This window comes from Microtus oregoni, unplaced genomic scaffold, assembly GCF_018167655.1.
Source record: "Microtus oregoni isolate MIOR12 unplaced genomic scaffold, Mior012 000027F_ref0000203, whole genome shotgun sequence".
NCBI lineage: Eukaryota > Metazoa > Chordata > Mammalia > Rodentia > Cricetidae > Microtus > Microtus oregoni.
The window spans coordinates 19,866,942-19,878,804 of NW_024543086.1; the positions used below are offsets into that span (position 1 = coordinate 19,866,942).

Here is an 11,863-nt window from a genome sequence, read left to right on the forward strand (position 1 = left end):
AGTTTGCTCTAGACAGCCACGGAATGTTCGAGACAGCCAGTGCTGGTGTAAGGACAGTAGTCTGACAGGCTATTTGTCTGACAGTCCTTTTGCTCAAGGCAGCGAGGGTAGCAAGGGAGAGCTCCATAGCTGCCAATTAGGGAGTCAATTAGGAAAATTATAGGAACACAGACTTCAGAAGATGTACTTAGGCCAAGGACTCATGGTTAACACTAATAGTAGTTTTTCAGAGTTTAACAATGCTGAACACCTGCCCAGTGCCCCAGGCGAGGAGCACCTGTGCAGGTAGTCGGTCTGCTGGAGGCTGAAGAGGGAGCCAGAGGTCCTGCGCCAAGGTACACTTACCTCTCCCTCAATATAGAAAACCCAGAGCACGAACCTCCCCCAATATCAAGACTGGGACCACTGAAGCCATTCAGAATGGCAAGTCCCAGCTGATCAGCAGATAGCATCATCAGAGAAGGCACCACCTCCTGGGGCATCTCAACAGTGGGCCAGACAGGCACGCAGTCAGTGTTAGTAATGGGAAGTCCCAAGCCCAGAGTGTCTTCACAAAAATGCTTCAAACTCCTGCAGCCCTGAACCCTGACAGACTCTTCCAAGCTTCAAGACTGTCAACCCTAACCTACGCTGCCTTCCCACAGACTGAGGAATTTTCCTCCTGGCTCAGAGGCAGGTGAGCGAGGTCCACCTGTTCCTGAGACTCTGGGCAGGTGTTGGCCATATGTTTATGGGACCCTTTCCCTCCTGCTGGATTGCCTCATCCAAGCCTTTATAGGAAGGTTTGTGCTCACTCTTATTGCATCTTGTCATGCTAGGTTAGGTTGATATCTCTAACAGGCCTGCTCATTTCTTTTTTTTTTTAATAATTATTTATTTATTATGTATACAATATTCTGTGTGCATGCCTGAAGGCCAGAAGAGGGCGCCAGACCTCATTACAGATGGTTGTGAGCCGCCATGTGGTTGCTGGGAATTGAACTCAGGACCTTTGGAAGAGCAGGCAATACTCTTAACCACTGAGCCATCTCTCCAGCCCAGGCCTGCTCATTTCTGAAGGGAAATGCAGGGGCAGTGGATCTGAGGGAGAAAGGAGGTGGTTGTGACAGGCACCTGAGAGGAGGGAGTGGAGGCTGCAGTTGGAATGTATTGTATGAGAGAATAAAGAAGCACCCTGTTGCCGGGCGATGGTGGCGCATGCCTTTAATCCCAGCACTCGGGAGGCAGAGGCTGGCGGATCTCTGTGAGTTCGAGACCAGCCTGGTCTACAGAGCTAGTTCCAGGGCAGGCTCCAAAGCCACAGAGAAACCCTGTCTCGAAAAACCAAAAAAAAAAAAAAAAAAAAAAGAAGCACCCTGTTTAAATCAAGTCAAGTGTGGTGGCACATATAATCCTAGTTCAACCCCCAGCACTGCAGTAAATAAATAAGTAAATATAGTAACCAGTCCAGACTTCATGTTTATTGATTTCCAATTGATTACTCCAGAAAGGATTCAAGATGGGGTGAGTTTCAGCATCACCCATGCTCCCAGACGTCAAGAGCTCCCAAGCACATACAGCAAGGTACAGTGGCTTTATCTCGGGCAGGGACACCCCTGGAGGTATGAACTGGAGGGAGCAATGAGATCAAGGCCCCTGCTACACTGGTCAGGTAATGGGGCAACAGTCATTTTCCCAAGTCAGAGTGAGGCAAGATGGATCCGGATTGTGAAACAGAGTTCTGTTTTCTCTGTCAGAAGACAAGGGTCCAAGAGTCCAGGACATCAGGCTCGGCCCACTCCCCTCCCTGAAGGTCACAGGTCATCACGACCCTGGCTGACTTAGAAGGATTTAACCAGAGCAGATCATGCGGTGACCAAGGTTGGAGTGGGTGGCCAGGGAAGCCCCAGTGTTATTCCATCTGCTGCGTAGCCTGGAGGAGATAGGCACAAGCTTTAGTGAAGGCCACACTCAGAACTGAGCCCCATAGGGGTAACTGTGGACAGCCAAGGAGGTGGGTAGCAGGATGAGAGCAGAAGGCTTGGGCACTGATGTTGGAGGTCCTTCTGTATATGTGTTGCTTTTAACCAATAACTTAGCAGAGCAAAGCCAGGAGGGAAATCTGAACAGATATTGTAATAATTAGGGCGGCGGCGGGGCTGCGTCCCCAGCACCCCGGCTGCCTGCTCGGCTAGCTTATGCCCCGAAATAATTACACGGACACTGTATTCTTTTAAACACTGCTTGGCCCATTCTCTTCTAGGCTAATTCTCACATATTAATTTAGCCCATTTCTAATCATCTGTGTGTAGCACCCCAAGGTGCACTTACCGGGGAGATTCTAGCCTAGTCCATCCTGGGTCGCAGCTTCATCCGGGGAGCGGGGCATGGCGTCTCTCTCAGGCGTCTGCTCCCGAGAGCAGAGCAGTGGAGACTGAGCTCACTTCCTCTTCCTCCCAGCGTCCTGTTCTGCCTACTCCTCCCACCTATCTTTCAACCAATAAAATGGGCCAAGGCAGCTCCTTTATTAGCCAATGACCTTCCTCCATCAAGATATCTATAGAGAGAGTAGGTTGAGTCAGAGAGACACCATGTAGCTGCCAAAGGAGCCAGTCACCAGAACCTTACCCAGCAAGCCACAGCCTAGTGGCGAGACATAGAATAATAGAAATGGGCTATTTTAAGATATAAGAGCTAGCCAATAAGAAGCCTGAGGTAATAGGCCAGTGTTATAATTAATACAGTTTCTGTGCGATTATTTGGATCTCAGTGGTCAGGAAACAAAAGAGCAGCCTCTAAATGGAATGCCAATGTGGGCAGCTACAACCACACAAAACCTGAGAGAGCGTAAGAAGGAATTCTGGACACTAGAGAACAGAGGTAAGCACAGCTTCTTGGTAGCAGCATTTTCTCAGGTGCGCTCTGTTTGCTGGTGGCAGGCAGAGGCGCGGCTCCTTTAAGAGGTTTCCTGACTGGGCACTAGCAGCAAAAACTGTGTGGCTTCTTTAGGAACTGGCTTCCTGGTTTGTGCCTCTGGTCCTACACATAAATGGGGTCTGTGAGCAGCATGCTACTAGTTGCTTAACGGTGACAGAGACCTGCTGTGGCCCTGGAGCTGGGGTAGTGAGCGTGGCTCGCAGAGGCGGTGAACATGCCTCCGCCATGTTGGACTGAGCAGGACTGAATTGGTCCTAGCCATGCCCAGCTAGCATTTAAACCAAAAAAGAAGGCAGCACTCCTGGTCAGAAAATGATTATAGATAAACATAAAGACAGATTTAGACAAAAATAAACCTCTGAATGGGTCACAGTGTTAGATAAATGTACATAGGCTTAGGAGAGAGAAAAAAAAAGAATACAGAGAGTTATAAAAAGAAATAGGGTTTTTTTTGTTTTTGTTTTTTGTTTTGTTTTGTTTTTCAAGACAGGGTTTCCCTGTGTAACAGTTCTAACTGTCCTGGAACTAGCTCTTGTAGACCAGGCTGGCCTTGAACCCTTGAACTCACCAGTGATTCACCTGCCTCTGCCTCCTGAGTGCTGGGATTAAAGGCATGAGCCACCACTGCCTGGCAAAATTAATAGTTTTAAAAAATAAAACAAAGTCTTTAAAGAGACAGTAAAAGTAATACAAAAGAGTACAGACAATCATAGATTAAAGGAGTAAAGAGCCGGGCAGTGGTGGCGCATGCCTTTAATCCCAGCACTTGGGAGGCAGAGGCAGGCGGATCTCTGGGAGTTTGAGACCAGCCTGGTCTACAAGAGCTAGTTCTAGGACAGACTCCAAAGCTACAGAGAAACCCTGTCTCGAAAAACAAACAAACAAAAAAGAATACTTTGCATTGGTATGGACTTTAGTCTATTAACACAAACTTAAGGTTGATTTTGTTACACTGTATATACATTATTTTACTTTTATTTAAGGTATTATATTTGTGCAGTTCATTTTAAAATATAATGTATAATTAAAAGTATAGATTAATAGATAGTCATAATAGTCAAGCTTGTAGTCATGTTAGGTTTTCTAGATATATAGAAACATATTTTAGCTAGAGAGATAATCTTTTTTTTTAAATATTTATTTATTATGTATACAATATTCTGTCTGTATGTCTGCAGGCCAGAAGAGGGCACCAGATCTCATTACAGATGGTTGTGAGCCACCATGTGGTTGCTGGGAATTGAACTCAGGACCTTTGGAAGAGCAGGCAATGCTCTTAACCACTGAGCTATCTATCCAGCCCGAGAGATAATCTTTAATACTTCAAAAACCTACAGAATATAATATTTAAAATATTTTAAGAACTTAAGACTTTTCTTGACTTTTCTTCAGGGTTTCTGTTTCACAGAAGAAACTGCCAGACATTCTGTAAGATACAGAAGAAAGTGACTGACAAACTGCCAAGATAGGGGAAATAGCCTTTCAAATTTCTTGCTTCATGGAAAAGTCTGCCAGATACTATGGGCCTATAGGCTGAAGATAGATGCCCCAACGTTACAGAAGAACTTTGGGTGATTGTCTAGGCAGCAAGATATCTCAATCAATTCTAGAACTTTGGAAGTTGTTTACAATGCGCTTCCTGTTTACTTAGGTTATGTTATATCCTTCTGGAATCTTTGAGGAGTTGAAGACAGATAGTTATAGTTTTCCTTAGTTATGATAAAAAATAAATTAGAGCCGGGCGGTAGTGGCGCATGCCTTTAATCCCAGCACTTGGGAGGCAGAGGCAGGCGGATCTCTGTGAGTTCAAGACAGCCTGGTCTATAAAAGCTAGCTCCAGGACAGGCTCCAAAACCACAGAGAAACCCTGACTCAAAAAACCAAAAAAAAAAAAAAAATAATAATAATAGATATGAAACTTTAGAATCACAAAGATAAAACAGATGATAGAATATTTGATTTTGCCAGATACAAATAGACTTGCTTAGCTGGGTGGTTGGTGGCCCACGCCTTTAATCCCAGCACTCAGGAGGCAGAGGCAGGCGGATCTCTGTGAGTTCGAGACCAGCCTGGTCTACAAGAGCTAGTTCCAGGACAGGCTCCAAAACCACAGAGAAACCCTGTCTCGAAAAAAAAAAAAAACAAACAAAAAAAAAACAAATAGACTTGCTTGATACTTCTTTTGTTATATGTAATTTTACTATGTTAAAGTTTAAAAACCTTCCTTTTTATTTAGACAGAAAAGGGGAGATGATGTTGGATGTCCTTCTGTATATGTGTTGCTTTTATCAGTTGATGAATAAAACTGTTTCAGCCAATGACTTAGCAGAGCAAAGTCAGGCAGGAAATCTGAACAGAGATCTATAGAGAGAGTAGGCAGAGTCAGAGAGATGCCATGTAGCTGCTGAAGGAAACAGTCGCCCGAACCTTACCTGGTAAGCCACAGCCTCATGGCAATATACAGAATAATAGAAACGGGTTATTTTAAGATATAAGAGCTAGCCAATAAGAATCCTGAGCTAATAGGCCAAACAGTGTTGTAATTAATATAGTTTCTGTGTGATTATTCAGGTCTGGGTGGCAGGGAAACAAAAGAGCAGTCTCCGCCTACAGGGTACAATGTCATTCAAAGATGAGCTAAACCCAGAGTCTCTTACAGACTCAAATAGCTAATGGCTTAACACCATCCCCAGGACTATCATGGTAGAACAGTAGACTTTCCAAAGGTGCTCCATCTAAGGTGATTCCATTCAGAGCCAGGGCACTGGGTGCCTTCCTGATGCTTCAACCACCTCCTCCCAGCCTCCCAGTCTGAATGTCCAGGGTTCCATCACTAAAGTGGGGCTGCCCGACAGTGGGCATGCCCATCTGGAAGGACAGCTGCTCACCTTGTGCTCCTGGGGAGCAGGAGTTTCTCTGTCTGGAAAAGATAGGAGAGAAAACACATCATTGTTAAGTCAAGCTTTATCTGGTGTGATGGTTCCTAGCTGCAAGCTCAGCATTCCAGAGGCAGGAGGTTCATGAGGCGCGGTCAGGAAGGGCTGTATGGTAAATTCCAGGCCACTATGGGCCACAGTGACACCTATCTCAAAATATTAAAATGTATTGGAGACTAAGAAAGTAGATCTCTGTGAGCTCAAGGACTGCCAGGGCTATATAGCAAGACCCTGGCTTTGTTTGTTTGTTTGTTTTCTCTGTGAAACAGCCCTGGCTGGCCTGGAACTCACAGAGATCTGCCTGCCTCTGCCTCCCAAGTGCTGGGATTAAATGTGTGTGTCACCACTGCCGAGCACAAGCTCCTGTCTTAAAAAAACAAACACCTGCCGGGCGGTGGTGGCGCACGCCTTTAATCCCAGCACTCGGGAGGCAGAGGCAGGCGGATCTCTGTGAGTTCGAGACCAGCCTGGTCTACAAGAGCTAGTTCCAGGACAGGCTCCAAAACCACAGAGAAACCCTGTCTCGAAAAACCAAAAAGAAAAAAAAAAAAAAAAAACAAAAACCTAAAACCAGGAAACAAAAACCTAAAACCAGGGATAGGTAGCTCAGTGGGTAAAGGCACTTGCCATCCAAGCCTAAGACCCTGACCTTGATACCCAGGTTAAAAGTGGGAGACTGAGAACCAACTCCCATATCTGTCCTCTGACGGCCACACATGTACTGGCATGTACACACCCACAGTACACTAAGTGAATAAACTAAAATGTATTTTTTTCAGGGAGCTGGAGAGATGGACGGCTCATCCAGAGGACCCAGGATCCGTCCCCAGCCCCCACATGGCGGCTAACACCATCTGTAACTCCAGCACCAGGGATCCAATGCCCTCTTCTGGCTCCTCTGGCACTGCACACACATGGTACATAGCAGGCAGGCTGGAGAGATGGCTCAGAGGTTAAGAGCACTGACTGCTCTTCCGGAGGTCCCGAGTTCAATTCCCAGCAACCACATGGTGGTTCACAACCATCTGTAATGAGATCTGGTGCCCTCTTCTGGCCTGCAGACATACATGCAGGCAGAACTCTGTATACATAATAAATAAATAAATCTTAAAAAAAAAAAAAAAAAAGAAATACATGCAGGCAAAATGCCCATATACATAATATAAAAGTAAAAAGAGAGCTGGGGGTAGTGGCACATGCCTTTCCAGCACTTGGGAAACAGAGGTAGGTGGTGCTGATCTCTGAGTTCCAAGCCAGCCTGATCTACAGAGCAAGTTCCTGGATTAAACACACACACAAATAAATAAATAAATGGAGGAAAATGTACTTTTTCTGAAAAGTACTAAGACCAAACATGAGTCAGCAGACTCCAGGCCAGGTGGAAGCCCAGGGAGCCAGCACAAAGGAGTGGGCGCACTGTTCATTTCCTGAGATCTACAGGACACACAGTCTCTTCTTCCTTCACCAGACACGAGAACAAAGAGGACAGCAGGGCACAAATACCGCCATAGCTCAGTGTGCCCCTGGCCTTCCAGACTGCCATTAACCCTGCAGTGAAGACTGTCAGCTGCCCCCGGCCTTCCAGACTGCCATTAACCCTGCAGTGAAGACTGTCAGCTGCCCCTGGCCTTCCAGACAGCCATTAACCCTGCAGTGAAGACTGTCAGCTGCCCCCGGCCTTCCAGACTGCCATTAACCCCGCAGTGAAGACTGTCAGCTGCCCCTGGCCTTCCAGACTGCTCACTAACCCCACAACGAAGACTATCAGCTGTTATTTGACAGCTCCATTTTGCAGATCAAGAAACTGGATAAAGGGTCTGGCCCTTGACCACCACTAAAAAGGTTGATAAAGGAGCGGTTTTATTGAGTTGTTACTATGTGCTAGGCCCTAGGAGGTACTATATCACATTCAGTTGTCCTAGCAGTCCTGGGATAGAAAATATGCTACCATGGCCACTATGCAGAGAAATGACTGACAGGCACTCAGGTTCAGAAGCAAGCCTTTGGTCACATGGCCCACCAGGTCCTCAGCCTTCACCCACCCCTACAATCAACCGAAGATTCCAGGCACATAGAAAGGCCAGGCCTACAGAGAGAACTTCACACCACGCTCTCCCTGAGATGGACCCATATGAGACACCCTAGATGCTAGCCTCCTAGTCCTGTCCTTCAGCCAGTTTTTGAGGCGCCACTGGTAGGTGTATTTTGCGACAGTCAACAGTCAAGCCTCCACCACGTGCCTCCCTGCTGCATTTTCCTCAGTGACAACAGGATGTCCCCACAACTACAGGTGCTCACCTTTAGGGATGAACTTCAACGAGCTGCTGAATATTCAGAATCGGGATTGTCCTCGCTTGGGACCATCATTCAGGAACTCGTGGCCCAACCCATTGCCACACTTACCACAGGACACCTGGGAAAACCCAAACACAGTTAGTCGCCCTGCCTGCTGCAGAGAGATAACGCTTCCACCATCTGCCCGTTTCCCAAGCTAACTATAGCTCTGAGGGGTGGGGCCTGTGCAAGGAAGCTGTTCAGATGCTCACGCTCTCTCATGCTCTCTCAGACTACAAGCACTTTCAAAATCCACATGTGGCGACTTTAGTCCCAGCTCAGGAGGCAGAGGCAGATGGATCTCTTGAGTTTGAGGCCAGCTTGCACTATAGAGCAGGACAGCCAGGGCTACACAGAGAAACCCATGTCTCAAACAACAACAAAAAATCTTAGGTGCCAGTGTCTCAGCTGAAGATGGAGACCTGGAATAGCCTCATGAGGGAGCAAAGGAAGAAAAGCGTAACTGGTGCCAAGACCCTCCCTGGCTGGCACTCCCCAGGACGATCGCACCCACCTTTAAAGCTTCAGGCCGGTTCTTCTCGGGGCGCTTGGTCACACTGTCTGCATGGACGGTCTCAGTGAACGCTGGCCATGGGGAGGAGTGTGCATATTTGGAGCGGCTGGAGAACAGCTCATAGCCACACTTGGTGCAGACATAGACGCCTGCAGCAGGGGAAGAACAAGCGCAGAGTCAACCGTCAGCTCCATCTGTCTGTGCAGTTTTCCTTGTCTTTGGACCCAGGAAACGACAACACTAGCACCGTCCCATCGTGGTGGTAGAGCACGCCGTCCCCATGTATCCCTGCTCATAGCCCATTGATTGGCTCTGGGAGACCCAGCAAGGCCTGGCTGGGTCACAGGAGATGAGGAATCACTCTCTGCGCTCATTTCTGCTACTCTCAGTGGCCCGTGATGAAATCTTTTTTTTTTTTTTTGGTTTTTCGAGACAAGGTTTCTCTGTGGTTTTGGAGCCTGTCCTGGAACTAGCTCTTGTAGACCAGGCTGGTCTCGAACTCACAGAGATCCACCTGCCTCTGCCTCCCGAGTGCTGGGATTAAAGGCGTGCGCCACCATCGCCCGGCCCGTGATGAAATCTTTAACCTTTTAATTTAATTATTTAGTTTTGGATGTTTTAAGACTTTATTTTATGCATATGGCTGTTTTGCCTGCATGTACATCTATGTATGTTTTGCCTGCACGTACCACATGTATGCAGTGCGCACAGACACTGGAAGAGACCAGAATAAAGGGTCAGATTCCCTGAGACTGGAGTGAACCATCATGTGGGAATAAAACCCCGGCCCCTTGGGGGTGTGTTTCATTTGTTCTGAAACAACATCTTGTGCCATCATTTGTGTGGTCAGTTTCTGTTAACTTGAAACAAACTGGAGTTGCCCAGGCAGAGGACTCCAGACGAGGCCTTACCTGATCAAACTGGTCGGTGAGCATGTCTATGGGGGCATTTTCTTGATTAATGACGGCTGTGGGAGGGCCCAGCTCACTGTGGGTGGTACCACCCCTAAGTAAGTGGGTCTAGACTATCTATAGAAGAAAGGTAGCTGAGACAGGTGTGGTGGTGCACACTTTTAACCCCAGCACTGGAGAGGCAGAAGCAGGAAGATCTCTGAGTTCGAGGTGAGTTCCAGGACAGCCAAGGCTACAAGGAGAAATCCTGTCTTGAAAAAAAAAAAAAAAAGAAGAAGAAGAAAAAGAAAAAATGAAAAGGAAGGAAGAAAAGGAAGAAAGGAAGGAAGCTGAGCAAGCTAGGGCAGCAAACCAGTAAGCAGCATTTCTCTGTGGTCTCTGCTAAGTTCCTGCCTCCCGGTTTGGCTTCCCTCCATGATGGACAGTGACTTGCAAACTGAAATAAACTCTTTCCTCCCCGGACAGGTTTTGGCCAGTGTTATCACAACAGAGACACTAAAAAGTAGGACACGTCTCACACTGTAGCCCAGGCTAGCCTGAAACTCTGTAATCCAGGCTGGCCTCATATCTAAGGCAATGCCCTGGGTGGTAATGGCGCACGCCTCTAATCCCAGCACTCAGGAGGCAGAGACAGGTGGATCTCTGTGAGTTTGAGGCCTACAGAGCGAGTTCCAGGACAGAAAAACCCTGTCGCGAGAAACTAAAAAATAAAAAAATATAAAATAAAGGCAATGCTTCTGCCTGAGCTTCCTATACCCTGGGATTACAGATGTGAACCATACTTGGCTAACATATCCATTTATGGGCAAGAAGGTGGAAGGCTGGTGCTGCAGACACACAATAAGGTGTGTGGCCAAGAGAGAACCCTAAATACCTGATGATAGCCTTCCTTTACTCCTGGACAAGATCCACGCAGCAGGGCCCCTAACACTGCCAGTGTAACCATTTGGTCTCCCTCGAGTGGGCATCTCTGCTACTCTACAAAGTTTCAAAGTGGATACCCAGCCATGGCCTTACTCTCTGAGCAGGAACACACTGGCCTTAGGGAACAGTCTTCTGAGCCAAACAGGGAACCCCAGAAAAACAGCTGCTCAGAAGAAAGGTTTCAACCTGTCCCCAAAAGATCACCTGAGTGGAAGGAGTCTTTAAGGTTACAAAACTGAATTGCATAACTACTTGAAAGACTAAAAAATGGGAAGTTGCAGGGTACTGAATCATCCACCACCCACCCCTTGAGGGTGTGAACTGTTCAGACTGTACCAGGAACTGGAGAGGAGGCAAAACATAGTGGAGTATTCAGCTTGCCAGGGCAGCCTGGGAGCATCTGGAGTCCTGCAGCCAAGACGGACTCAAGGGAGTGACCCTGTATTACAGCTGGCATATACAGATGCCCAGTGTCACAGCTCAGCCCTCTAGAGAACAGACATCCAACAAATCCGGCCCCAGGAATGCCAATGCCATACTTTTACCAAATTAGTCGCGCATCAACAGAAGGGGACTCACCAGAGTCTCTCCCAGCCTGGGTCTACTGCGCCCAGGCTGGACGGGTTACTCTTTACTGACAGCTAAAAGAGAGGACAGGGAGACACCCGGGCAGGCACATTCAGGACTCAACGGAAAGTGCCGAACGAGTCCGGGAAGGAACACACAACAGGGAACCTTGGACCACATATCCTCGGAATCCCGCTCCACTCTGAAACCATATGGATAGTACCACCCCAAAGCACTCGGCCCGGAGGATCCCCAGTGAGATCTACACTGAGGTTCAAGGCCTGCCCCCCACGAAAACAGATATTACTGGAATGCCCCCTCTCCTCTCAAGTCCTCCTGCTCCAGCCCTCGCCAGCCTTCTTAGTCCTTCTTAGTCCTTCTTTCCCAAGCTCGCTTCTCCTCAGCAGCCACGGTCGCCCCATCCTGGCTCGGGGACTCCACCACCATCCAGAAGGCGATGCCTGCTTTAATGCCACAGGCTGTACCTGGCTCGAAGTGATTCTGGAAAACCTCGCCCCCGAAGAAGCTGCAGAACGACATGGCCGCAATAGGACAAACCAAAGCACCCCTCCGGAACACGAAATCCCTCAGCTCTAGACGCAAACCCGCCCCCTTCCTAATAACCAATCACGTACCGGTCTGCTCTAAGCCCCGCCCCTAGAGAAGAATCACTCCAGGATTTCCCACTACCCTCCTCCTAGAAGCCCCGCCCTCGACCTGTCTGTCTTTCCTCCGGTAGGTCCTAAACTCCACCCGTCCAA

The 11,863-nt window shown here is 47.9% G+C and overlaps 1 protein-coding gene across 1 annotated transcript; it reads right to left on the reverse strand.

The window, feature by feature from the left end:
* Positions 1 to 1,438: 1,438 nt before the first annotated feature.
* On the reverse strand, positions 1,439 to 11,719 carry Msrb1 (methionine sulfoxide reductase B1). The gene is made up of 5 exons (XM_041676240.1): positions 11,588 to 11,719; positions 8,701 to 8,849; positions 8,151 to 8,265; positions 5,805 to 5,836; positions 1,439 to 1,912 (listed from the first exon to the last, which is right to left on the reverse strand). Exons 1-5 carry the CDS (start codon positions 11,640 to 11,642, stop codon positions 1,892 to 1,894), a joined length of 372 nt encoding a protein of 123 aa, XP_041532174.1. The 5' UTR covers positions 11,643 to 11,719; the 3' UTR covers positions 1,439 to 1,891.
* Positions 11,720 to 11,863: the final 144 nt, after the last annotated feature.